Source organism: Pteropus medius, unplaced genomic scaffold (assembly GCF_902729225.1).
Source record: "Pteropus medius unplaced genomic scaffold, Ma_sr-lr_union100, whole genome shotgun sequence".
NCBI lineage: Eukaryota > Metazoa > Chordata > Mammalia > Chiroptera > Pteropodidae > Pteropus > Pteropus medius.
The window spans coordinates 7,304-34,919 of record NW_024351568.1 but is presented as its reverse complement, the minus strand read 5'-3'; the positions used below and the strand labels follow the sequence as shown (position 1 = coordinate 34,919).

The 27,616-nt window shown below is 36.7% G+C and overlaps 1 protein-coding gene and 1 long non-coding RNA gene across 3 annotated transcripts; one reads left to right on the top strand and one right to left on the bottom strand.

Moving 5' to 3' along the window:
• Positions 1-136: 136 nt before the first annotated feature.
• On the bottom strand, positions 137-2,026 carry LOC120587047 (uncharacterized). Its single transcript, XR_005648858.1, has 2 exons — positions 1,396-2,026; positions 137-444 (listed from the first exon to the last, which is right to left on the bottom strand). It is a non-coding gene; the product is annotated as an uncharacterized LOC120587047 (long non-coding RNA).
• On the top strand, positions 2,021-26,042 carry ZNF566 (zinc finger protein 566). 2 transcript variants are annotated; one of them, XM_039843652.1, is made up of 5 exons: positions 2,021-2,158; positions 4,140-4,211; positions 6,793-6,919; positions 7,225-7,320; positions 21,426-26,042. In XM_039843652.1, exons 1-5 carry the CDS (start codon positions 2,147-2,149, stop codon positions 22,445-22,447), a joined length of 1,329 nt encoding a protein of 442 aa, XP_039699586.1. In that variant the 5' UTR covers positions 2,021-2,146; the 3' UTR covers positions 22,448-26,042. The 2 variants fall into 2 exon arrangements, with proteins under 2 accessions (XP_039699586.1, XP_039699585.1); XM_039843651.1 differs by having other exon boundaries at positions 7,222-7,320.
• Positions 26,043-27,616: the final 1,574 nt, after the last annotated feature.

Sequence of the window (27,616 nt, the reverse complement as noted above, 5' to 3'; positions counted from 1 at the left end):
GCCGCAAAAAGGGAAAAAACCCACAAACGTGGAGATTGAACAACATGCTACTAAAGAATGACAAAGTCAAAGAAGAAATCAAGCAAGAGATCGAAAGATATGAGACAAATGAAAATGACAATACGACGCATCAAAATTTGGAGAATAAAAGCAGTTTTAAGTGGTTAGGAAAAACAGGTATGTAAAAGTGCTAGTAGGACAAGTTTTAATTGGAGGACCTTGGAACTTGGCCATTTATGGTAAAAGGATGTCAGCACCGGATTTTCCTGAACAATGGGCCCTTGGCGCCTGAAGGGGTTCCAGCATTCAAGTTCTGGTTATACCTTGGTCATTTGGTTCCATGGTGGGGGTGGCAAGACTTTGGTTCCGGGTGCAGCCGGAGGTCAAAGTTCTCTCCTCTGTGCATGCTTCAGTTAGATGACTTGAAGTTTTGGTCTGTTGTCTCTAAAAGGCAAATCAGTATTTCATTACACTGGATAGGACCATTTTAAGCCGGTTCTGCTATTACAAATATCTGTCCATTTTATTTATTGATGATTCTTAAGTTATCATATAAAATTCAACATGTATTCATTGAACAAATGGACCCCATAGAAGAATAGATAAAAGGCAGTTTCATTCATTTTCTTGTAGGACTGTAAATTGTCTTAATGTTTGTTGACGTAAGAACATCCAAACCTGTAGAGAATTTCAAAAAAACCATTGTGTTTCAGTATATTGAGATCTTCCTTCGAGAGGTTATGCCTGGAAGGAAGATCTCAATATACTGAAACACAATGGTTTTTAGAATAGCGGTTTGCAGCTTCTTTTATGAATTGGGGATTAAGGAGAGAATGAAAGTGCATGAGGATGGATTCCACTTGAGGGTTCTGAAAAGGGACATTTCAAAGGTGTGTTAAGCTAGCCGCACAGAAACACTGGACAGGGCTTGCTTCAGGCAAAGATAAACCTTTTACTAAAGAAGTTATATGTCTGGTACATGATGACTCACCATGACCTGTTCTTGTCATTGCTCAGCGATGAAGCTCAGCGATTACTCTCCAAAATCCAACCCCGGTCACACGTACTCACCCTGAACCCAGTTTCTCCCACTCTCTACGACCTCTGACACCTAAGTCACACACCAGACTCTTTTTCTCTGCAGAGCCCGCCTCACCACCCCCCTTTCGGCCTCCTTGTCCAGCTCTGGGACTCGCAAGCTCAGGTTCCACATCTCCTCTGCTTGAGGAACCCCATGCCGAAGCCACGTCACGTCGGAACCGGTTGACTTTTTGGGCGCAGTTAACAAGCCCCGAAGTCTCCGGGGTGTGAAGAACTACGGGGAATTTCAAACGGTGCCTCCATCGCATTCCAGTCTCAGAACTACATTTCCCAGAAGGCCCAGCGGCGCGTTACCGTCTTCCCTTGCAACCTGGCCCTCCTCTTCTTGAACCTGTCCAACTCCTGGGGAAAGTGTTGCAGGTCCGGAAAGGAACCCAATCCAAACGCATCGGAGTGGCCTTCTTTGGGAGCCACGAGCCGGGCTTTGTGAGGCCTTCAGTGCGCGCGGTTCGATGAGGGGGCGCAATCTTTTCGGCGGGGCCGCGGTTAAGACCGGCCAAGAGTTCCGATGGCCGGGAGCCATCTTGCCCTCCTCAGATGCGTCTCTGACTGCATTTCCCAGAGAGCTCTTCGGCACAGCGTGATTCTCGCGTGAATTCTCGCCAGCCTTAAAGTCACGCGCTGGCGGGACTCTCAGGTCGGCAGCGGCAAGTGTTGCAGTTCGGGGCGGTAGGCGGCTGCGGCTCGGCCGGCGCGAAAGGCCCGGGGTGAGGATCCCGGGGAGAGGGCGGGGCCGGGGCCAGAGTCTCGGCTTTGTACCGCGGAGGAGGTGAGATTCAGATTCTGCGGTGCTGTGCGGTGACCCGCCGTGCGATTTTGACTTGCCGTTCCAGTGAGGACCGTGCGGTGCACAGTCCCGGAGCTTGTGACTGTGCGGGCGTGACCCGACGCCTCCCGGCGGTGCGTGTGGGCGCGCTCGTCTGTGTGGGATGGGGACCACGTGCGGCTTTGTGTGTGCGGGGGTGCGCACCTTCGGACTCGGGGGATGTGGCCGCGTTCGTCCCCGTAGGGGTGTGTGATCGTGTGACTGTGCTGCAGAGTAGAGATGGAGGCACTTGTGAGTACTGTGTGGTTTGATCTGTGGTTCGTGTGATTGTGACTCTGCGACCGCTTGCTTACAGGTGTGCGGTGCCTGTGACCGTGTGAGGCCTTGGGTTTGCGGCCCTGTCGCCTCGGTTGGAGGTTCCCTCTAGCTTTATGTGCCCGTGGCGTTTATGTGATTTGTGTGACTGGATAAATGTATGAAATTTTTTTTCTTATGGATGCCTCTCTGAGCAGTATACCGTAGTTTCCCCTTGTTTTAAAACTTTATGTGAACGCTGCTGTAATGGTTATTTTTATTTGTACAATTTAACACTTTAAATTTTCTGGATTTTGTTTGTTTTGTCAGTTTTAGCATATTTTTTAAGGAATTTGTCGATTTCGTCTAAACTTTCACACTTAAGAACATAAAGTTATTGGTATTTGCTTATCTTTTTAATGTCCGTGGCATCTGTAATGATGTTACCTTTTTCATTCCCGATATTGTTCATTTTTTTCATCAGTGCTTTTGGTGATGTTTTTTCTTCCTCTGGATACTTCCAAGATATTTTTCCTTTCTCTTTGTTTTTCAATAATTCGATGTAATAATAATAAGAATAATATTGAAAGAATGCTTTCAGGTTTTAAGGGAGAGACATGTATGGATTACTTTGGTTTTCATTTCCTGGACTATGTATACACCTGGGGGAATGCAATGAGTGTCTAGGGGTAGAAGTAGCCATTAAATAATTGATAGCATGGTACTGCTTCCTGGGTCGTTAGTTTTACATGAAATTATTGACAAATTGTTTAATGATCAAATAACTCACTGCTGTTTATACTTTTACAATGCTCTGTTTATTATATTCCTATATCTAATAATCAAAAAAATTTTTCTTAAAAATTTAAACATCAATCACAAATTTAATTGCTCTCTTTAAACAATTTTGACTTCTATTAGTATTTTAGCGTAACTTATTTTGGAATATTTTAAGCATCTTAAGTACATAGAACATACATGATGATTAAAATTATTGCTTCACTTACAGTCAGAAGCTATTCTAAAGCATCAGTGATGTGGGTTTAGTTCATTTCTTCATTATTTGTATACTCTTAATTCTTTCCTATTGTTATGCTAATGTTAATATTTTCCTAAAGCTTCAGTAATATTACTTTGCTTTTTTTGATTTCAGTTATTTTAAGGCAAGACTCTTTAAGACAAGGTTAGAGGACCTAGTTTATCAATCAGTCGTTTCTTGCTCAGGACATGGGACCTGATTGTACAATCCAAGATCATTGAAAGCTGTTTTGACCAATGTATATCCAACTAAAATGATTATGATCAACTTTTAGGAATTAATCACTCAAAATTCACATACCGGTAAAATGATATATGTACAGGGATCTCTATTGTAACATTGTTATAGTGAAAGACTCGAAACAACCCAGATGATCATTGGCAGAAGGTTGGTTAAATAAAGTGTATCCATGTAATGAAATACAATGTAGCTAAGATAATTATGTAACTCTAGGTACTAGTTGGGATCCGGTCTATCAAGCAAGTAAAAATAGCAATGTATATGATAGACTCGAAACAACCCAAATGATTGTTCACAGCAGGTTGGTTAAATAAAGTGTATCTATGTAATGAAATACAATGTAGCTAAGATAATTATGTAACTCTAGGTACTAGCTGGGATCCCGTCTATCAAGCAAGTAAAAATAGCAATGTATATATAATGGTATGTATAATATGCTGTGATTTGTATAAAAAATTATATCTTTGTGTGTATGTGTGCATATATACAAACTATATTCTCAAGCCGTATTAGGTTGCATAAATCTGTCCTGCTCTAGTCAAAACCTGAGGTTTCTGGAGTTGGGGGTAATGAGATATTTGCCCGTTCTTCTCTCTAATAACCCCTCAAGTGTCTGTGTGGAGTGAACAGAGGGGAAATGATCATTTGGGGAACTGTAAGGCAAGTGAGATCTTATGTAGCTTTTTTTGCCTCCCCCAGTTCCGCCTTTTTCCAAAAGAGGAGTCCAGAGGAGGACTGGTCCTTTTCTGCAATACCAAAGCCATGGCTCAGGTGAGGTGCTGTTTTCTTTTGCTCAAATGGAGTCATTTTCCCCTAGTACATGTAAACGTTTGCTTTCCTCATCATGAGACTTTTCGTTTTCTTGTTTTTTTGTTTTTTGTTTTTTTTAACTCTCAGACAGTTTAGTTATAAGTAATGCCAAAGTTCTCCTACCCTTGCTCTAAAGGAAAAGGTCTCCTATAAGCCAAGTCAAATATTTCTCTCTTGGTGGAGATAGTTATAGAAAAAAGAAATGGGTAGATAATCATTGTAGGAAAAAAAGAACATCTGGTTACAGATCTTTACACTCTTAGTGATAACTGTTAGGACGGCCATGTGGTCGGATAACAAGTTTCTCTGAAGAGGTCTTAGATTAAAATATATCAGGAAAGTCCTTGTGAATTTCATTAAGAATCCTTACTTGTTCCCACAAAGAGATTGGGAATTACATGATGTAAAAGTGGTCTGATTGAGACCAGGTTTGCAAAAAAAACTTTTTGCACTGGTTAACATGGTCCCCTTCAGGACCCCCACCCCTGTTTCCTCCTAAACAACCCAGTGCGCTCCCCAAATCCCCCTTCCTTTTTTCCCCACCTTCTTCCTTTAAACAGTTTACAAATTCATTTCGTAAATCCTTCAGCATCTTCCATCTCAGACTTCTGCCAGAAATCTTGATAGAAATGTGTTCCCCATTTATTGATGAATCTAATTTGCTTGGGCCATGGTTTGATAGCATGAAAATGAGAAATTAAGGACTCCTCATAGGGAAAAGCCCTGATCATTTCCACACACTCAGGTTTTCCAGTGAAAAAAATATGTAGAATGGTTTTGTTTGGTTTCAGTCTTAATTTATGGAATGACCGGATACATGAGCTTTTAGGTTTGGGTCTGTGACTGGTGGTCAGTACAGAGGTCCTATACCCCACAAGATCTTCTGTGATAAATAGCCCTCAGTGATGCTATTGTATGAATGTGGGTCATCCTTCATCAGTTTCCTGTAGCTCAGGAACAAAGGGAATTTACAGTTGAACAATGGGTGGTTATCAGTAAGTTTGGGCCCACATTGGGGAGATATTTAAATATCACCTATACCTCCATATCTTAAAGCCAAAGAGAAGTTATCATTTATATGCATATAATAGAATATTATTCAGTGAAAAAATATGCTTATAAAAAGAATTTGTTGTAACAAGGGATAACTCTTAATATAATAGTATGACATCAGAACGAATTAGTCTTGAATTACATACAAATTTAATTTTCTAAGATAAAATATTTTTTAAACTCATTTTACATATGTTTACAAGTAAAGTAGTACTATTCCAGTCTTATCCCATCAGCAATCCCACTCCAAAAAGGTGGCTGTCCTCAACTCTTGAGTACAGTTTGCTATCTTTTGATGAATCAATTTACTTATTATCTCATCGACTTACCGCAGAGTGGAAGGGACGTTGTACTCCCGTATTGCACCCGTATTGTTCCCTCTGGTTCTGTTATTAATCCTATCGCAACTTTTGGTTAAATCGATAGTGTGTACAACATTAGGACTGCAAATATTGCTCATTGCCGAGCTAGCTCAGCTTTATTCTATTACAACTTCTCATTTTTCCTGGGGTTAATTGTTTTTTTCCCCCACATTTGCTTAGCTGTCCGTGTATTTATATCCAGAATTTTCCACAATCACTGCCATATGCCAATCAGTGTTTTCTATCTGGTCAAATGCATCATTCCTCTTGGACATGGAGACTTCCATCTCTGTTCCCTTTTTAGCCCTGCTCCCGTCTGCTCTAGTTACTCTCTAGGCCCACTGCAGTTTTCCGAGACTGCCCTTTTTTGGTTACCTGGGATTTTCCTTCCCAGTTCTCCTATTTTTTGAATCCCATGTCTTCCTCTTACCTGGTTTCCTTCCCCATTTTGGTGGAGCACATCTTTTGGTAGTTTCCTAAGAACTTGTGCTTGTGTCATTTTACGTCTAGGGGTGTCTTTTTTTCAGTTCTCACAACAGAATAATAGTTTGGTTATAGAATTTTCGCTTAGAATTTCCTTTTTCCATCAGAATATTGAAGAATGGTCCTTATGTCTTGTTTTTAGAACTGTCGTTAAGAACCTCATTGCCTCTCTGATTCTTGATGTCTTTTATACGACCTACTCTTCCGTGGATGCTTTTAATGGGTTCTCTTTATCCCTTATTCTGACATTTTACTTAGTATTTGGGAAAAGAGGAGAGAGAACGAAGCTCAAACGTGTTGATGACGCATCGTATGACCGGGATTGTGCTGGGCATTCGTATCTACTATTTCATTTAATTAGGAAACTCCTCTTAACTAGACTTTGTACCTTCCCAAAATTATTTAGGTAGTGGAAGCATCCCACTATACACAGGCAGTTTTGTCCAGAGGAAACGAAGACATCGGATCGCAGCGATTGAGTCACGCTGACTTGTTTACGGCCCTCTCCTCGCATCTCAGACAGTCAGCCCCGATCTGTCTTCTTGCTGTTTTTCGCTTCCTCTACCTTTATTTGTTTCTTCTCTCTCGCCTTCATAAAACGCTCCTTTTTATTAATCGAGTCATATACGTGGTTGTTGTTCCAGGAGTCAGTGATGTTCAGTGATGTATCCATAGACTTCTCTCAGGAGGAGTGGGAATGCCTGAATGATGAGCAGAGACATTTATACAGAGATGTGATGTTGGAGAATTACAACAACCTGGTTTCGATGGGTAAGGACATCTGTCCATGTTCATTCAGATTCTGTCCTCAGAAGGTCTCCTTCCTCCAGGGCGAAATACTCACCTGCCTTTCAAGTACCCAGTTAGATTTCCACATCCTGTTCCCAGAGGAATGTTTTTAATATTACGGAGCGAGAAAGAAGCAGCCGCGTTGAGTTGTGGGGGAAGTTTCAGAGCCTCATAATGTTTCATAAATCTCCTATACCTTTCTTTGACTCTTTCTTAATGAAGGGACTGGATTTGAATTCTAGGACGTTCTCATCATAAACATGTCTCGTTACTTCTTTTGTAAGCAGGACATTCTATTTCTAAACCAGATGTGATCTCCTTCTTGGAGCAGGGGAAGGAGCCCTGGTTGGTTGACAGAGAAGTAACGGGAGGCCAGTGTCCAGGTAAGTGAGGCATGGCAGCAACAGCCTGGTTGGTCAGTGGAGACCCCCTCACCTTTGAGATGCTGTCTGGGAAGCTCCCCTTAAAAGCTTTGGGCCTGTGGTGCAAAAGTAAGCCTTTCCAGCACGAGCTCTCAGGTGACCTCAGCTTTTCCCCTTAATTTACACACTGCGCGTGCTTTTTTCCTCTTACACTTCTCTCCAGATTCTAACCAGCTGGTGCCCTCTTCCACACTCTCTAACAGTGCTCCTTTCTATCCTTATTTTGGATCTAGTTCCTTACCAGCTTCTCATCCTCTTTCGTATCAGTCATTAAAAAGCATCCCTTTCTCTTGAAATATATTCTTTTCTGCATTGCCAAAGACTTATTTTTTTCTAGAGGTTTTTAGATACAGTAGTTCATACACTCACGGATTCATCCATATTTTTAATGAACGTTGACCGATTTTATAACGTGCGCGAGGTACTCTGCGAGATGCCGCAGAGATGAAAAAAAGAATAAGCAGTTACGGATTTTATGGCTTAGTAGAGGTACCAGAACACGTCTACCTGTAACGTCTATCAAGTCGAACCACCGTAAGAGGTTAAAACAGGGAGCTCGGCAGAAAGTGAGGGCTAACGATGTAGAGGAGTTGATGCACACAGAAGTCATAGGAGACTGGAGTGTGCACACCCCTGACTCTAGACAGAATGTCGGAAACAGGGTCTGTGCCTCCATCGACAACTTAGAGCTGGCAAAGATAGAGGGATTTGGTGCGAAGGAAGAGAAAACGGCACAGCACATCATTCGGTATATGCCGATGGAGTCCCTGTTACACACCCGGCTCTATTCTCAACGCGGAGGTTACGGGAGTGAATAGAACATGAAGAAAATCTCTGTTCTCAGAGCTTAGCCCACAGCTCAGGAAGAGACACACAAAGGACTATATATCAGGTACTAAGTGCGAAAAAGAAAAGCAAAGTGGAGAGAGGGGAAGGAGGGTGCTATTTTATGTGACACGTTATGAGAAACTTTTTCTATTAAGGCGACATTTGTGCAGAGACCTGAAGTAGAGCAGTGAATTACTGTACGTGATTACTAGGAGGAAGAACGTTTCAGATTGAGGAATGCAAACATTCGAGGGCCCTGGGGCACGTGTGCATTGTCTGTGTTTCAGGAGCAAGTGCTTCACCCGTCTAGGTTGTCATGTTCAAGTATTTTCAGGTCCAAGATCTCGTGTCATTTCACGTTGCATAACCTCATACGTAATTCCGAAAAATAGAGCATTTTCTCCCTTACCTAACTTTAATGCCATTATCGTCTCTGATAAATGTTATAGTGGTTTTCTCGGTACACTGGATTATTTGTATCATGATACTGAGTGAGAGTGAACACTTTCATCTTAGTGATGCTGTTATCTTTAACTTGTTCACTACTCTATTTTATATATTTTATCTATGACTATTGTGGTTTTTTTTTCCAGTCAATTTCTATGGATTTTATGAAATAAAAACATTTACCCATTTCCAGAGGGTGCTTTTACTTTTTAATTTTAATTTGGATTGGCATCTTTAATATGTATGTTTTAATGTGTTTATAGTCAACTCCTTTGTATTTATTATGATTTCTGATTTTAGAATATTAATGGACCTCTACAAATTTCATAGATATTTTATTCTGTTTTTTTTTTTTTAACTTTCTGCAATTTGTTTTATAGCATTTAAATTCACTTGAAGTTTTCCTTTGCAATAAGGTATCAACTGGGAGTCCAAATCAATTACTTTCCCCCCACCCACACACACACACACACATACACACACCTTATTTTAGCACCATTTACTTAAATACTCATTTTGTCATTGTTTTATCTGCCTATTCAGTGATAAGTTCTCATTTATGTTAGTTTGTATTTCAGGGCCTCTTTTTCTATTTCTTTGATTCATCCATCCACTTATGCCATAGATATGCCTAGCACACAGTTAATATATTTTAATTCTTTTTATTGCAAATTATCACAAATACAGAAAAGGTAGACAGGCAAACAATTATGAAGTGAACACTTGTGGAATCATCACCCACGTCAGGAACTACAACATGACCAGCAAAGATCTCTGTATCCACAATATATTTATGTCCTTTCATAATTTTACCACCTAAGAGTACCACCCACAGAAATACAGTTTAACCTGAGTTTGGATTTTATATACATGGAATATATATATATATACATATATATATATAATATGACTAATACTATATATATATGGTAAATGATAAGATATTTATCTTGCTTTTTTATTGAGCATTTTGCTTTAAGATTCATACATGTCATTACTGCAGAGCTGATTCGTTCCATTATATTAATACACTACAGATTATCAGTTCTATATTCATAGGCAGTTTTGGTGTTTTCAGTTTTTGACTGAAACAGCTACTATGAACATTTTCTGTATTTTAGGACTAGGAGAGAAAAGAATGAATCATAAGATGTAATATCTTGAGCTGCCAAATTTTCAGTTTTTCTTTTTTTTTTCAGTCCCCTCTTTTTGCCCCTTTTCAGTACTCGTACCAAGTACGAAGGTACAGGAGAGCAGGTGGCCATAAAATCTTCAACAAACCTGCAAGACTCTTGAATGATTTCAGGCACATTCCCATGCAGCCTGTTTTTATCCATCTTGGCATAGCTTCATTATGATCACATGTTCATTCTTTATTAAAGATCTTCTCTGCCATGGCCAGTTCTGCAAGGCATTTGTGAGGGCTTGAGGAGGAAGCTTCTCATTTTATTTGATTCTCTTTTCTTATTTCGTTTACTGACCTGCAAATGGTAAGCTGGTCTTACGGTGATACTGAAGGTAAGCTGTTGTAGGCTGGTGGTTTTCTATGCAGATTTAATGTTAGGTTCCTGCTGATAAAACCAAAAGGTGAGGGAAGAAGAGCTTTGCCATGCATTCAGCATTTTATGGAGTGCCGTCTGAAGGCAGAGCGCCTTGCTAGAGTCTCATGGGGCTGTATGGTTGGATAAAATATGACTCTGTCCAGGTCGGGAGGTCTTTTTTTTCTTCTTTATTTTATTTTTCAATTATAGTTGACATTCATTATTATTTTATATTTCAGGTATACAGCACAGCCGTTAGACATTTATATAATTTACCAAGTGGTTCTCCCAATAAGTCTACTTTTCATGTCACCACGTATAGTTATTACAATATTATTGACTGTATTCCCCGTTCTGTACTTTACATCCCAGTGACTATTTTTTAACTACTAATTTATACATTTATACTTTCTACCCTCTTCACCATTTTCCCCCCAGATTCCCAACATCCTCCCACCCCAGTTTGGCAACTCTAAGTTTATTCTCTGTATCTATGAGACTGTTTCCATTTTGTTTGTTTATACTGTTCTTTAGATTCCACATATAAGTGAAGTCATACGGCATTTGTCTTTCTCTGCCTGGCTTATTTCAGTAGGAGAGTTTGCTGCCCACATTTTCTTTCTACGCGTGGGTTTATTTCTGGGTTCTATTCTGTTTTGATTACTGTAGCCTCTCAGTATATCAGGTAGCACAATACCTCCAACTTTGTTCGTCTTTCTCAAGATTGCTGTGGCTATTCAGAGTCTTTTATGGTTTCACATAAATTTTAGGATAGCTTGTTCTCCTTCTGTGAAAAATGCCATTGGTATTTTGATCCCTATTAGTGATCTTTGGGTAATATGGACTTTTTGACGATGTTAATTCTTCCTATGTATGAGCATGGTATATACTTCCAATTTATTTGTATCTTCCTCAGTTTCTTTCTTCAGTGACTTATAATTTTTCGAATACAGATCTTTTACCTCCGTTAAATTTATTCGTAAGTTATTTCTTTTTTGATGCAATCGTAAATGGGATTGTTTTCTTAATTTCTCTTTCTGATAGTTTGTTATTAGTGTATATGAATGCAACTGATTTCTGAATATTTTGTATCTTGCTACTTTACTGAATTCGTTTATCAGTTCTAATAGTTTTTGGTGGACTCTTTGGGGTTCTCTATATCTTCTATCATGTCATCTTCAAATAACGACAATTTAACTTCTTCCTTTTCAATCTGGATGCCTTTTATTTCTTTTTGTTGTCTGATTGCTGTGACTACGACTTCCAGTACTGTGTTGAGTAGTAGTGGTGAAAGTGGACATCCTTGTCTCGTTACTGATCTTAAGGAAAACACTTAGCTTTTACCCATTGAATATGGCGTTAGCTCTGTGTTTGTCGTATATGGTCTTTATTGTGTTGAGGTATCTTCCCTCTCTTTCCACTTTCCTGAGAGTTTTTATCATGAATAGATGCTGGGTTTTGTCAAATGCTTTTTCTGCATCTGTTGGTATGATCATATGACTTACTCATTTTGTTTATGTGATGTATCACGTTAATTGACTTGTGGATATTGAGCCAACCTCACATCCCAGGAATAAATCGCACTTGATCATGCCGTATGAGCTTTTTAATGTATTGCCAGATTCGGTTTGCTAATATTTTGTTGAGGATTTTTGCATCTGTATTCATCAGAGATATTGACTATAATTTTTAAATTTTTTGTAATGTCTTTGTCTTTTGGTAATGCTGGTCTTGTAAAATGAGCTTGTGAACTTTCCCTCCCCTTGAATTTTTTGAATAGTTTGAGAAGGATAGGTGTTAATTCTTTGAATGTCTAGTGAAATTTATCTGTAAAGTCATCTGATCCAGGACTTTCTTGAGAATTTCTTTTTGACTGATTCATTAATAGTTATGATCTGTTTAGATTTTCTGTTTCTTCTTGATTCATTCTTGGCAGAGTGTATATTTCTAGGAATTTATCCATTTCTTCCAGATTCTCCAATTTGTTGGCATATAGTTGTATGTAATATTTTCTTATAATCCTTCATATTTCTATGGTGTCATTTGTCACTTCTCTTTCATTTCTGATTTTATTTATTTGTGTCCTTCCTGTTTTTCTCTTGATGAATCTGGGTAAAGGTTTATAAGTTTTATTTTTTCAAAGAATCAGTTTTTGGTTTCATTGATCTTTCATATTGTTGTGTTTTGTTTTTTTTTTTAAGAATCTATTTTGTTTATTTCCACTTTGATCTTTATTATTTTCTTCCTGCTACTCATTTTGAGCTATGTTTGTTCTTCTTCTAGTTGGGGGTAAAGTTCGATTGTGAATTTGATATTTTTCTTGTTTCTTGAGGTAGGCGTGCAGAGCTATGAATTTCCTTCTTTGAACTGCTTTTGCTGTGTCCTATAGATTTGGGGCTGTTGTGTTTTCATTTTCATTTCTCAATATATCTTGCTTTTTTTCCTTGCTCTCCTTGTTAACTCATTTACTGTTTAGTTTACTGATGTTTTTTAGCCTCCATGTAATTGTGTGGTTTTTGTATTTTTCTTGTAATTGATTTCTAGTTTCATGCCATTGTGGTTGGTGAAATTGCTTGCTATGATTTCAGTCATCTTAATTTTATTGAGACTTGTTTTGTGGCCTAACATGTGGTGTGTCCTGGAAAATGTTCTGTCTGTGCTTGAAAAGACTATATTCTGCTGCTTTGGGGCGAAATGCTCTAAAAATATCAATTAAACCATCTTGTCAAATATGTCATTTAAGCCCATTGTTTCCTTGTTGATTGTCTGGAAGATCTATCCACTGATGTCAGTGAGGTGTTAAAATCCCCTACAATGACTGTATTAATGTCGATCTCTCCCTGTATGTCCGTCAATATTTCCTTAATTTATGTGCTCCTGTTTCAGGTGTGTAAATGGGTACAAGAGTTATATCCTGTTGCTGCATTGATGCCTTTATCATTATGTAGTGTCCTTTGTCTTTTGTTGTAGGCTTAGTATTAAAGTGTTTTTTGTCTGATATAAGTATCGCTACCCTAGTTTTGTTTTTTTAAATTTTTACTTGCATGAAATGTCTTTGTATCCCTTTACTTTTCAGCCTGTGTGTGTCTTTCAATATGAAATGGTTCTCTTCTGGGCAGCATATGTATGGGTCTTCCTTTATCTCTTCATTTGCCATATATCTTTTGATTGGACTGTTTAATCCATTTACATTTAAAGTAAGTATTGAGAGTTGCGTAGTTATTACCATTTTACTATTCATATTTATTTCTTTTTTTTCCTCCTAAAGAAGTCCCCTTAACATTTCTTGTAATACTGGTTTGGTGGTGATGAACTCCTTTAGCTTTTTCTTGTCTGAGAAGCTATTTTTTTCAATTCTAAATGATAGCCTTGCAGAGTAGAATAAATTTAATTGTAGGTCCTTGCTTTTCATCACTTTGAATGTTTTATGCCAAGCTTTCCCGGCCTTCAAAGTTTCTGTTAAGAAATCATCTGACAGTCTTACGGGTGCTTCTTCCTAGATAACTTTCTCTTGCTGCTTTTAAGATTCTCTGTCTTTAACCGTTGGCATTTTGATTATGATGTGTCTTAGTGTGGGCCTCTTTAGGTTCATCTTGTTTGAGATTGTCTGCGCTTCCTGGGCTTGTATGTTTATTTCCATCACCAGGTTAGGGAAGTTTTTCATTATTATTTCTTCAAATAGGTTTTCTCCATCCCTTGCTTTCTCTCTTCTTCTTCTTGTACCCGTATGATGCAAATGTTGGTACACTTAATATTGACTCAGAAGTCCTTTAAACTATCCTTATTTATTTTTTTTTATTTTTGCTGTTCTCATTGGGTTTTCCTCAACTTGTGTTTAATGCTTGTACTAGTTTACAATTCCAACAGCAGTATATGAGAGCTCCCATTCTTTCACATGCTTCCTAATGTATGGAATTGTCAAACTTTGGTTTTTTACCAAGTGGCGGTTGTATGATTATACTTCAGTGTTGTTTTTATTTGAATTATTTACTGATAAGTTTGAACATGTTTCATATTGTTATCAATCTAGTGAAATAATTCTTTAGTGAATTATTTGTTGAAGACTTTTTTCCTATATTTCTGTCAGATCATCTTTATTTTTCTTAATGATGTGTAAGGGTTATTTATATATTCTGCTTATGAGTACATTGTATGTTGTAAAAATTGCAAATATCTTCTGCCGGAATTGTCTTTTAGCTCTCTTTATGATTTCTTTTTGCGAATAGAAGTCCTTAAAATTAGTCAAATTTATCACTTTTTTTTGTGCTTCACACTCATGGGTCTTATGTAAGAAATTCTTCCTTGGCCTATTTTTGAATCTTCTGTAAACAAGAGTTATGCTATTTATGCACTTTGCCCTATTTTAGAAGTCTGCTTATCATGACACCATGAAGATATTCTCCTATATTTTCCTCTAGATGTATGATGATTGTTGTTCCTTTATAATCTTTTTCCTCTAATGGGCTAATTTTTTACTGTGATGTATTTAAGCTTGGTTACCTTTATTGCCTCCATTTTTTGCTGCTGTTACATTTTTCAATCTGAGGACTCGCTTTTTTTTTTTTTTTTTGGTGATAGGAGATGGATTTGGCAGTCATCCTTCAACTATTACCTTGCTACCATTTCCTTCTTTCTCTCAAGCTTCTGTTAATCTGACATTAGAACATTTGGATCATCTCCAGTGTCTTTTACTCTTCATCTGTTTTTCCATTTATACTGCCTTTACATAGAATTCTAGGCTCGATTTGTGTTGATTCACTAATACATACTTCAGCTTTGACCTTTTAACTCTTCGACCTTTTCATTGTTTGTTATTTTAAAAAAATTATATAGTTTCGTATATAGTTATATATATGCAATAAGATGTATATAACATAATTAACATAAAATTTTAAGATAACATGTAAGTCTCTAGATTTGCATATGTGAGATATTTGCTAGGAAATACACCTAGGAATGTAATTGCCGGATCTTGGCATACATACTTATTCAGCTTTACTAGGTAATCCCAAACTATTTTCCAAGTGTTTGTATCACCATCTCTTCCTATAATTAATATCGTAAGATTTTTTTCCCACTTTTTAAATATTCTGATTGATGTGTATAAAATCTTATTTTACTGTTTTAAATTAAATATTTCAGGTTACCATTAAAGATGATTTCCTTTCCATATGTTATTTGTCATTAGTGTCTCTTCTGTATAATACCACTTAGATCATTTTTGTATTAGGCTATTTATCTTTTTCCTAAGATTTCTAGGAACTTCTTATGTATTTTTCGGATACTAATTTTTGGTTAGGAACATGTTTTATAGACATCTTTTCCAGTTGTAGCTTCTTTATTCACTTTCTTCATATCTTTTTGACGAAAAGTAATTTTCAGTGTTTGGTTAAATTATATATTGAATAGTTAAATTATATATAGTTTATTCAAAAATTCTACTTTTTTTCCTGTATGCTTCACACCTTTGTGGTCTTAAGAAACTTTTCTCTAGCCCAGTTTTCTACTATCTTTTATGTTCAACTTTCTTTTTAAAGTCCCATTAAAGTAACTCGAATTGATTTTTATAAAAGTTTTGAAATAGAGATCAGTTGTAATCGTTTTCCACACAGAAAACAAATTATCTTTGCCCACTAAATAAAAAGTCCATCTGTTTTCCACTGATCCACAGTGTTCCATCTGTCATGTATTAAAATTCCATGTATACATAGGTCTCTCTTGTTCCATCTATCCCTGTCCGAATTACTCTTGCTTTTATAGAACAGTCTGATCTCTGTTGGGTCAGATCCTCCACCTTTCTCTTCAGAAGTGTTTGGTTATAAAATTTGTATAGACCCACAAAAGACCCCAAATGGCTAAAGCAAATTTGAGGAAGAAAATCAAAGCTGGAGACATCAGACTTCCTGATTTCAAACTACAGTGGACATTTGAACAACACAAGTTTGGATTGTGGACCCACCCAGTTCAGACGCACGTGGTAACGAAGGAAAATTAATGAACTTGCCAATTAGCCAATATGAATAACAATAAAAAAATAAAAAACAAAACAAATACAACCTTGGGGACATGTGGGACAGCAACAAAGTTTTAACATTTTTGTCATTAAAGTTCCAGGGAGAGAGGAGAAATTCAGGACTTAAAAAGATATTTGAAGAAATAATGGCTTACCAAATTTTGTGAAAGATACAGCAATTCACGAAGCTCAGCCACCCCAAAAAGGATAAACCCATGGATAAGCTCAAAGAAATCCATGCTGATACATCGTAATCAATTGCCGAAAATGGATGTCAAAAGATAGGTTGAAAGAACCATAGAAAAATCATGCATTACTTATAGTGAAACTAATTTTGAATGAATGGATTTCATAAATCATGTAGGCTAGAAGAAAGTGGAACAATATTTTATTGTGCTGAGAAACTTTCAACTCAGAATTCTATATCCAGCAAAAACCCTTCAGGAATGAAGGTTAAAAGAAGGAAAGCAATACTGCAAATATACGTGGCAACTGAGACACTGGCCTGAGGGTTCATATGGGACTAGGCAGTAGTGGGGATAGTGGCTAATGAGAGAGAGGCTATACCCTGTTTCAAAGGGGTAAGCATTCGTTAAGTCCAGGAGACAGCTGTCATGTGAGAATGCAGGCCCAGTCGTGCCAGATAATCCAGTCTTTCAAGGAAAGCCAGAAATCCAGATTTCTGTGTTAAATCTCCTGCTATCTCAAGTCTGGTAATTATGTAAAATTTAGAGAATTCTTGGGGCAACAACCACGTACAGACATGAGTAGGATACGACCTGATTCATCTAGGCTTTTAGTTCTATGGAGTTTTCTCTTTTTCTTTGACCCTCAGAAATTCTACCAAGATACAGCTAGGTAAAACTCTTCCATCATAAATTGCTCAGCACAGAAGGGGAACCATTTGATTACTACGAGTTTTCTTCAGGTCTGGAAATCTGTTTCATTGTTGGTTCTGCATCATCGCCTTATATTTCTAGGACTCATTTTACATTTTACTTCCTTTCCCATGACTCACTGTTTTGCAGAGGGTGTCACTTTCTACCTTTCTGAGAATTTTTTCTTCAAGAATTCTAATTTTAGTGATTGACTTTACACTGTGATATTAGAAGAGATAGCTTACTATACACCCTCTGTCCTCATCTTCTAAATAGAATTACATCACACATTCTGAAAATTAAGCCATTTTTCAGTTCACTTAACAACTAGGTAAATGGTTTTATTGCTGAGCTATGTAGTCATATTTTGCTTCTTGTGTGACTTTTTTTTTTTTTCCCCATGCTGTTAATCCTTATCTTCATTGAGAGGTCTTTAATTGTCTGTTTATCTGTCACTAATCTATCTCTTCAGACACTGCAGGTAACTGTGGTTTGGTTTTTAACTGAGACATCCCTCCTCTAACTCTCTGTTCTTTTGTCCTAGTTGAGACTGTTATATAGCTGTGATTTTAGAATTTTCCTTCATTATAATTATGTGGATTCCCTTAGGATCATCCCGTTGATTCCCTTTACCGCCTTTTTTGGAATTCCTTTTGACTATCTGTATTATCGATGCCTTACATACCTTGAATGTTGGAGCTCTTGCCTTCCGTTTGCTTGATTTATTCCCTCATTATTCTGAAGCATATCTTCAAAAGCAACCAAGGAAAGTGTGTAAGAGAAGTAAATATATTTTGTGAATTCTTATATGTCTGAATATGTTTTCATTTACCGTCAAGTTTGATTGGAGATGTAATTTTTGGTTGAAAAACTCAACTTAAAATGTTGAAGGCATTGCTCCATGGATTTCTAAAATCTAACAGCATCTAGTGTTTTTGAGAAGTCTAAAACCCATTCAGGTTCTTACTTTTTTGTGACCTGTTTAATCACTTTGGAAGCCTTTAGAATTTATTTTTTATGATGTTATAATAGTTCATGTTTAGGTATCATGACGTTCATTTTATTTTTTCATTTGGTTGGGCACGCACTGAGACTTTTTTTCCTGAAAACTAAAAATCTCTGAAATTTTCTTGATCATTTGTTCCCTATAATTTTCTCTGTTCCTTGTGTTTCGAATGTTATTTACTTTTTATATCCAGTGACTGACACATAGCAAGGGCTCATTACATTTTGAATGATTCAGATCTTACATATCTTGCCGTAGTCCTAGAACGTTTTTAATTTTCCATCTCTCCTTTTATTTATCTCTACTTTCTGTGAGACTTTAAGTTCTAATTCTTGAGAGATTGTTATATGTTGTTTTTAGAATAATTCTTTTAATTAAAAAAAATTTCTTCCTGTCTCTTTCTTGAGTTCTTTTTTTCCTCTTTATTTTAATCTCTTATGTTTAAGATTTTTCTGAACTAGCCAGTGACTCAAGGCTATCTACACATAGAAAACTGTGGCATTAAAAAGCCAATTAGAGCTTGTTTGTGTCTAAGGATGTGTAGATTTATTGGCGGTAGTCACTGTAGAGTGATCTGCCTAGAACAGTTTATTGGCTGATGCCACCTATCAGGTCTTTCTTCTCTCCTGGGCTTGTTTTCTCCAGAATGAAATCCTTCCCTTTCTGGGAATTAGTAAATAAGCTTGGCTTCCAGATTCAGAGAATTTACTGGGATAACAGGCTGGGGGATCAGCCTACTACTATAAGGAGCAGGTTGGAGATCCTGAGGTTTGTCTGGTAAGGATTTTTGATTAATCTTGCTGTCTGAGCCCCTCATGCACCCTCCTTTCACAGGTACATGATGTTGGCAATTCCTGGAAATCCCTGGGATTCTACACAGTAGGACCAATCTGCGACTTTGGTTTCATTTTTTTATGGTTGAGATATCCTTTATTACTATTCCATCATCTACTCTGTAGCTTCCAAAATTTTGCTGCTGCACTTTCCTCTCCCATTCTCTTTACCCTAATGGAATTTCTTCTTTCATTGAATCTCAATACTGTCACTTAGTGGGACTTCATGAAGGAGTGGTAACAGATGTGTATGTTCAGTGTGCCATGTTTGAAAAGAGTATGCCCTTTTTTTCTAGAAGAACTTTTGAGACATTGAGACAGTCAATAAATATTTGTTGGTCTTCCAGTATATACGATGTACTGTGCTGAGTCGAATGCACATTGATGAAGACAATAGACATTTTTCTGGCCTTCACAGAACTTAACCTATTGAGGGAAAAGATATTAAATGAACCTAAATAAATACGTAATTACAAACTGTGAAAATGTTAAGGAAGAGAACAGTGCTTAAAGGATAATTACAAAGAGGGTATAATTTGGTAATGGGATCAAGGAAGACTTCAAAAAGCATGACTTTTAAGTAGATATTTGGAAAATGAGCAATAGTCATCAAGGACAAGAGTGAAAGAAAACACCCAGACATAGAGAAAAATATGTGGAAAGGCCTCTGGGAGGACCAAGTTCTGGGAGCATTTGAAGAACTGCAAAATAGGGCCAGCGTGGATGGAGTTTAGAAACCAAAAGGGAGTATAGCGTGTGATTCTGTTGAAGAGGTGGGCGGGAACCAGATCGTTCACAGCTTTGGAGACCACATTCAGGAGCTTGGCTGTTACTTTAAGAGCAACATCGTAGGAAACTACTAAAGAATGTTAAGCAGAGCAGTGGCCGGCAACGCTGTTCTAGTGATGTGGATTCAAGATTGCAAACCTCGAGAGGGAAGACTAGGTAGAAGGCTATTCCAGTAGTCCAAGAGAGAGAGAATTCATGTTAGATCGGAAAGATAAAAGAATTTCAAGATATATTTAAGAGCAAGGTTAGGTAGTATGTGCTGAATCATGTGAAGGGAAGAAAAGGTGGTACTAGAACGATTTTCAATTCTTTGGCTTGAGGTTTCTCTCCGGGTCCATAGTGTGTTCTTTAAAGCATTTCACTTGCCTAACATCCCTATGTTTGTATAGAAATTCTTTCATAATATCTTAAAAATACTAAACTGTTATTTTATACCAAATACTTTTCATATATTCTTAAGCCTCACAATGATCATGAAATTTAGTTATCATTCCTATCGTATAGACAGAATTGGAGGCTCAGAAAGATGAACTAATCCACCCAAGAGAACAAAGCTTGTAATAAACTGAGTCTGGGTTCAAAACTCATAACCGATTCTCGTTTCCATGATCTTTCAGTATGTCAACTCCCATTATATTCTCTTTTCTTCTCTCTGAACCTACAAATACCCTTTGTGTCAGTTGGTCGGCACTACTGTAGTACCTGTGTGTGTAAGTCCTTTTCTCCTGAGGTCAGCATCACAGAATTCCAAAGCAAGTAGTATTTTCTTCAAACCCTAAAGATATATCTAGCCACTAAAGAGTCCTACCTGTTTACCAGTCATGCTAAATTCAATCAGCATTTGACTTTTCTTAAGCTATTCTCCCATGTGAATTGCCGCACTCTATTTCTTTGTCATTCGTTAAAGAGACCTCCAGTTACTAAATCTAGACAATTGCTGTCGAATAGAACTTTCAACAGTGATGGAAATCTCCTGTATTTTTCCTATATTTCCAGTATGGTAGCTACTAGCCATATTTGGCTCTTGAAGACTGGAAAAGTGGATAGTGCCAACTGAATTCGAATTTTTGTTTATTTTTAATTGTTAAACTCCAGTAGATACATACGCTAGTGGCTACTGTAATGGACGACACAGATCTAACCAGGGGTTGGCAAACTTTTTCTTGAAGGGTCAGATTGTAAATATTTTGGGCTTGCAGTCAGTGTGATCTCTGGTGCAACTACTCACTTCTGCCATCGCAGCTTGAAAACAGCCGTAGACAATACATAAATGGATAACTCTGGCGGTGTTCCCATAAAACTATACTCATAAAAACTGTCGCAGTGCTGCAGGTCATAGTTTGCCAATCCCTTAGAATTTTCCCTTTGACATATTCACTTAATCCTGACGACTCTGTTAAGTGGGTATGATCATTTCTCTTAATTTACAGTTCATGCTGTGGCATGCTCTTATATGTGATGTTCGTGTGTTCGTGTGTTTAAAATCATCCTATAACAAGGGACGTAAGACTAAGACATCTTTATAGTTAGCGAGCTCCCCTAAGTAATTCTGATCTTATTGCAATGTTTGGAAACTATTGGCTTACTTACTGCCTTCATCTTCCTGTGTGATCTCTCTTCACTCTTCTAGTCCATTTCTTAAAAACTCAGTTTAATTCTTCCATTTTAATTGAAGTTTTATTTTTCCCAAATAAGAAAAATGTGAGTGATTACTTTCATATTTTCTTTCAGTCCTGGGATCAAGATGTCAGACCAAGAAATTATTTCTGAAGAAGGAAATTTTTGAAATAGAGTCAGCCCAGTGGGAGATAATGGGAAGACTTACAAGACATGACCTTCAGTGCTCTAGTTTCAGAGATGATTGGAAATGTAATGGCCAGTTTGAAAGACAACATGGCTCTCAGGAGAGACATTTCAGTCAACCGATATACACCCATGAAGGCATGCCCACTTTTAGTCAGCATCCACCCTTGACATTACAGCAAATCATGCATAATAAAGAGAAATACTGTCCAAATAAGGAATATAGGAAAGCCTTTAGACGTGACTCACAGCATACAGCACATCAGATAATTCACACCATTGAGAAACCCTATGAATGTAAGGAATGTGGAAAGGCCTTTAGACATCCCTCAAGACTCAGTCATCATCAGAAAATTCACACTGGCAAGAAACCCTTTGAATGTAAAGAATGTGGAAAAACCTTTATTTGTGGCTCAGACCTTACTCGACATCAGAGGATTCACACTGGTGAGAAACCCTATGAATGTAAGGAATGGAAGGCCTTTAGTAGTGGCTCCAACTTCACTCGACATCAGAGGATTCACACTGGTGAGAAGCCCTATGAATGTAAAGAATGTGGGAAGGCCTTCAGTAGTGGCTCCAACTTTACTCAACATCAGAGAATTCACACGGGGGAGAAACCCTATGAATGTAAGGAGTGTGGTAATGCCTTTAGTCAAAGCTCACAGCTTATTAAACATCAGAGAATCCATACAGGTGAGAAACCCTATGAATGTAAGGAGTGTGAAAAGGCTTTTCGTTCTGGTTCAGACCTTACTCGACACCAGAGAATTCATACTGGTGAGAAGCCCTATGAATGTAAGATATGTGGGAAAGCCTATTCTCAGAGTTCACAACTTATTAGTCATCATAGAATTCATACCGCTGAGAAACCCTATGAATATAGGGAATGCGAGAAGACCTTTAATTATGGCTCACAACTTATTCAGCATCAAAATTTGTACTGGTGATAAACCATAGAAATACGAAATGTGTGGGAAGGCTTTTAACTACAACTCAGAACTTCAAAATCAGAGAATTTATCTTGATGATAATCCCTCTAAATAGAATAATGTAGAAACATCTTATTTGTTGACTACAGCTTATTTAGCCCGTAAAAAAATGTAGGAAAAACACCCCATGGGTAGAATACATTTTGGAAGCCCTTTAATAAAGTTTATATTTCTCTTGACCTAATTCAACGTATCAAATATTGAAAATGGCAACTTTTTTGACCCCCTTCTAACCTTACACATCAGAGAATTCGTGCTTAAATGTAATACTGTGATTTTCATTTTTTCCCCTACTTTATAGTAGTAATATTTTTAATTTTTCAATCCATTCTAAATTTATATGACTATGAAGTCCATCTGTTTACATCATGGTTTATAAGATACCTTTATTTTTAAAATACCTTTAATAACAGAGAAGTGGCCTCTTTATTTTTGAAGATGACTTACTCTTTTTGCTCTTTAGAAAATTTAGACTTTCTTATTGTCAAAACGTTCACAGACAACTTTGCACTCAGTAAATAGAGATCCTTTTGTGGCTGGCTTTATGGTGTTTCCTCGTGTTGCTGTATTATTTTATCAAATCCCTATTGATAGACACTGTAGTTTCTTCTACAGTTTGCCATTATACACAGTGTCCTGATGGACATTCTCCCGTGGCATATCTTTGTATTGTATCTTTTAATTACAGAGATAATGCATGAATATAGATTCCTTATAAAAGATTTAAACATTCCAAATAAAGCAAACATACCCTTTGACCACTATTCTTGTACCCATTTCCCTTTCCAAAGGATAGTCGTTATCTGTTTAGTATTTATCCACCCTGAGCATTTTTCTGTTTTTTATACATGTATGTCTCAGTAGAAATTATAAAATGGGGATAATGATAATACCTCATAATTTTGTGTGAGGATCAAATGAGACACAGAGTGTTTAGAATTGTGCCTGTCATAATAAATAATCACTGAATGAATGTTGGTCACTGTTATATTCATCATTGTCATTAGTAGTAGTTGTTGAAATATAATTATTTCTGCAGACCTTACTCAACATCAGGCAAAATATACGATTGAAGAAAGACCCATTGAGGGTAATGAATTAAGAAAATTTTTTCTCATGTCTTACAGAACATGAAATAATCTTGGGTGTTGGGAAAGTAATGTGTATAATGTGTGGGAAGGACTTTATTCAGACTGGCATCTTTTTACTACATATAATAATAACACAAAAAATTTGTAACTTATGAAGAAAAAGTATGAAAAGACAAATAGCATTAGGTTTGAAAAATGGATAAATATATATGCACATACATATAAAGATAGGGAAACCTTATAGTTACTGATTTAAAATGCTATACTGAGTAGTTTTTTTAAAAAAAAATAAAAAACATTTGAAAACCTAAACAATTATTTTTTAGGAAGACAAACAGTACCAGTGTTGACTCAAAATCAGAACTCTTGGAAGACTCTTACAAACAAAGGAAAAGGGAAATTTAGCATGAGATATAGTAGCTATTAACTGCCAAAGCACCAAACCCAATTGCTTTTTAGGCAAAACATTACCTAAGGTGTTCAAGGAACTATTATATAGAAGTAGGCATGTCATAACAAACTGACGTAATCTTGATGTTAGAATTGCATTAGGAGGAAACAAGGAAGCTATTTTTCAGTATCATCCATGAGATGTATGAGCATACTAAAGAAATAAGGGAACTGTAGGTAGCAAAAGAATAATAGAAGTGAACCTGATTGGGACAGTAGCTAGAAAGGATGCCCAGTGCCCAGTTCCAGCCAACCGATGCTATGAGTTAAGTCAGCCCCGTTTGCCAGCTTTTCTGACTTCAGAGAATCCATAAATCTACCTTTTTTATTCAGTGATGACTCTTGATTTTTAAATGGCAGCTCAGATTTAAGATAAAACATGAGGACCAAAGAAGATATATCGACTCTGCAAGTAGCAAGTGACCCACGGATTACTTTTATTCTGGACACTAGAACAATGAGTGTGCAAAAGGCTTGCAGGAGAAGTTTTTAATAGTGCTAATCCCAGGGCCTCAAATTTAAGGGGGGAGGGAGGAGTACACACAAAATAATTTACCCAGAATTTCTTAGATGTGAACAGTTATAGATCTAAAATATTTCCAGAGATAAAGTAGCTAAACTCCAAGTATAAAGATACTCTTTTTAAAAAGGGACTTGATTCAGCCCTAATATTTTCTACATGAAATTTTTTATTTTAAGCATTATGTGAGTTAAATAGGATAGTCACGCACCACTTAATGGCAGGAATATGTTCTGGGAAATGCGTAGTTAGGCAATTTCATTGTTGGGCAGACGAGTATGCTTACATAAACACAATTTGTGTTGCTACCACACATCTAGGCTATATGGTATACCAGTCTTGTATATTTAGTCTGTTGATGACTGAAGTTTGCGGTGCATGACTATTGTATATATTTTATATCCCATTCATGAGCCATATACACAACTGAAAATTTAAAAAGTCAAACTCTCAGGAGAAAAAATAGCCAAGCCGTCACAATTTTGCACTAGCAGCAAATGTGTCACTGGAATTACATACTGTGTATTGTGTTCTAGACCAAGGGTCAGCAAGTTTTCCATAAAGGGCTGGGTATACTATTTGTGGGCCAAACTATTTCCGTAGCAACTACTCAGCTCTGCAATTATAGTATAGAAGACTTATAAAAGTCCTAGATTAAGAAATCCTGAAATTTAAAAAATAAATGTCCTATAGTTTAGCTTTTTTTTAGGTTTGGGTTAGCGTTTGGAGATTGATCCTAACTTTTCGTGCTCAAACAGCTTTCTACCCTGGATGGAAAACCTATATATCCAAAGTAACTACAGGTCAGCCCTTTCATTCCTTGCTCCCTTTTTCATAGGTATGTTAGAGGGTTTTGTTCGGTTTTTTTTTAACATTGAATTACTTAATTTTTTACAGGCATATTTCATAATTTGAGAAAAGTAGAGTAAGCAAAATATCTGCAAATAGGACGATTAGTAACAGGCTATTTCATTCTAATGTTTTGCATTACTGTCCAAATGAGAATTGCTAAATGAAGTTTCTTATTCTTTGTTAGTATACTTTAAGTCATTTATTAAATTCCTCATCAAAAATCACAGAGATCATGCATTTGCACCCAAACCAATGAAACAATGCCAATAAACTTTTAAAAATCAATATTTCTGTCCCCTCCTTTCCCCACTCCCCCTCTGTATATTTCCTGAGTAATGTTTCAACCTTGTGTTCTTTGTCCTTAAACATTAACAAATAAATTATAGTATATTTTTACAAAAAGGAATGATATTTTATACAGTTCTCTGTCATTTGCTTTTTTACATTTGTCCGTACATTTTGGATTTCCCTTCAAGTCCATAAATGATGATTTAATGGTTACAGCGTATTTCACAATATGCTTCTACCTGTACCTATTCAGCTATTCCCCAATTGTGATATTTCAAATTGTTAACTCTTTGCGATTTAAAAGTAGTGCTTCAATAAACATTCTTATGTTCATCTTATTTCTATAAAATTATTTGCAGTGTTTTGGTTTCTTAGGTCTTGCTTATAGACAATTTCAGAGGGCAAGAGGATAAAGGAAAAAACTGCAGTTTTCTTATATGTGGTTATGGGAGTATATATACATTCACATTTAACATCTTAATCCACCTAGAATTAATTGTATATGTATTGTATTTGGCGTGATACAGGATGTCAGCTTTTTTCTATCTGGAAATAAAGCTAATATGTCAGAACCAATTATTAAAACTATTTGTCTTTCTCTACTGAATTAAAATATTATTTATCATATATTAAGTGCTCATCCTCAAATCTATTTCTGTGCTCTATTTTCCAGCAGTCTTTTACTTGAAAATTTCAGCAATTTATTACTTGGAAATAAAGATATGTATATTATTAATATGCAGTTTTTATTTGGAAATAGATGTTTCTTCATTAGAATTTCTAAATGACTTTATCCAGTTTCAACTAAAAAACTCATTGGGATTATATCTTGAATCTTAATTTGTTTTAAATACAGAGATCCAAGATGAATTCACAATTGACATTGAGTAGATATTAATTCAGGTATGTTTTGAAATTTCTTTGATAACTTATCCTTAATACCTTTACAAGGTAATGCTTCACAATGCTTACTTAAAATATGCTAGTAATATCTGAAAGTTTAATATCTTTTATTAGGGTATTGATTATAAAGCGATGGGTTCTTCAGATCTCTTATAATCTGCAGGTAAAGTCATATGTCCATCTCACAGTATTTAAATACTAATAAAGATTAGCCCATGTTGCTGTTCAATATAATCCATTTAAATAGGTTTAAATACTGTGAGATGGACATACGACTTTACCTGCAGATTACTTTCTCATTTCGTATTGCAGACCTCATGATGGGTGTTGGGCAAGACTTTTTACCATTTCCCCCCATTTTTATAGGCTGAAGGGCTGATTTTTGCAGATAATTTCTGCTTCATATTTTCATCCCTACTCTTGTTTGTCATAAGAGAAATTATGTATTGCCCTGATGAAATGTGTTAAAGCATATAAATTACCTTCTTTTATTTGACCCTGAATTTCTCACGTTCTGGGGCAGGAAAAAAATCTGTATTGCTAAAAATATGCTAAATATCATCTGAGTCTTCAGGAAGTTGTAATCATTTTGCCGGTGGAGGGTCTTGCCAAAACGTTCATAAAAATGCAATACCTGCAAAGTGTAATAAAATGAGATATGTCTATACATCTATATCACATTTTCTTTATCCCTTCATCCATTGATGAATGGCTTAGGTCATTTTCATACCTTGGCTATTGTAAATAATGTTGCAATGAACATGGGGTGCATATATCTTTTTGAATTAGTGTTTTCATTTTCTTCAGATAAATGCCCAGATTGGCAATGCTGGATCATATGTTAGTTCTATTTTTAATTGTTTGAGGAACCATCATACTCTTTTCCATAGCGGTTGTACCAATGTACATTCCCACCAACAGTGCACAAAGGTTTCATTTTTCCCACATTCTCATGACCTCTTATTATTGTCTTTGTGCTTACAGCCATTCTAACAGGTATGAGGTGATACCTCATTGTGGTTT

Bases quoted from the DNA above. Each gene is read 5' to 3' on its own strand.
- ZNF566 (XM_039843651.1), top strand. The intron at 4,212-6,792 runs GTGAGGTGCTGT...TTGTTGTTCCAG, and splicing joins ATACCAAAGCCATGGCTCAG to GAGTCAGTGATGTTCAGTGA. The intron at 7,321-21,425 runs GTAAGTGAGGCA...ATTTTCTTTCAG, and splicing joins AACGGGAGGCCAGTGTCCAG to TCCTGGGATCAAGATGTCAG.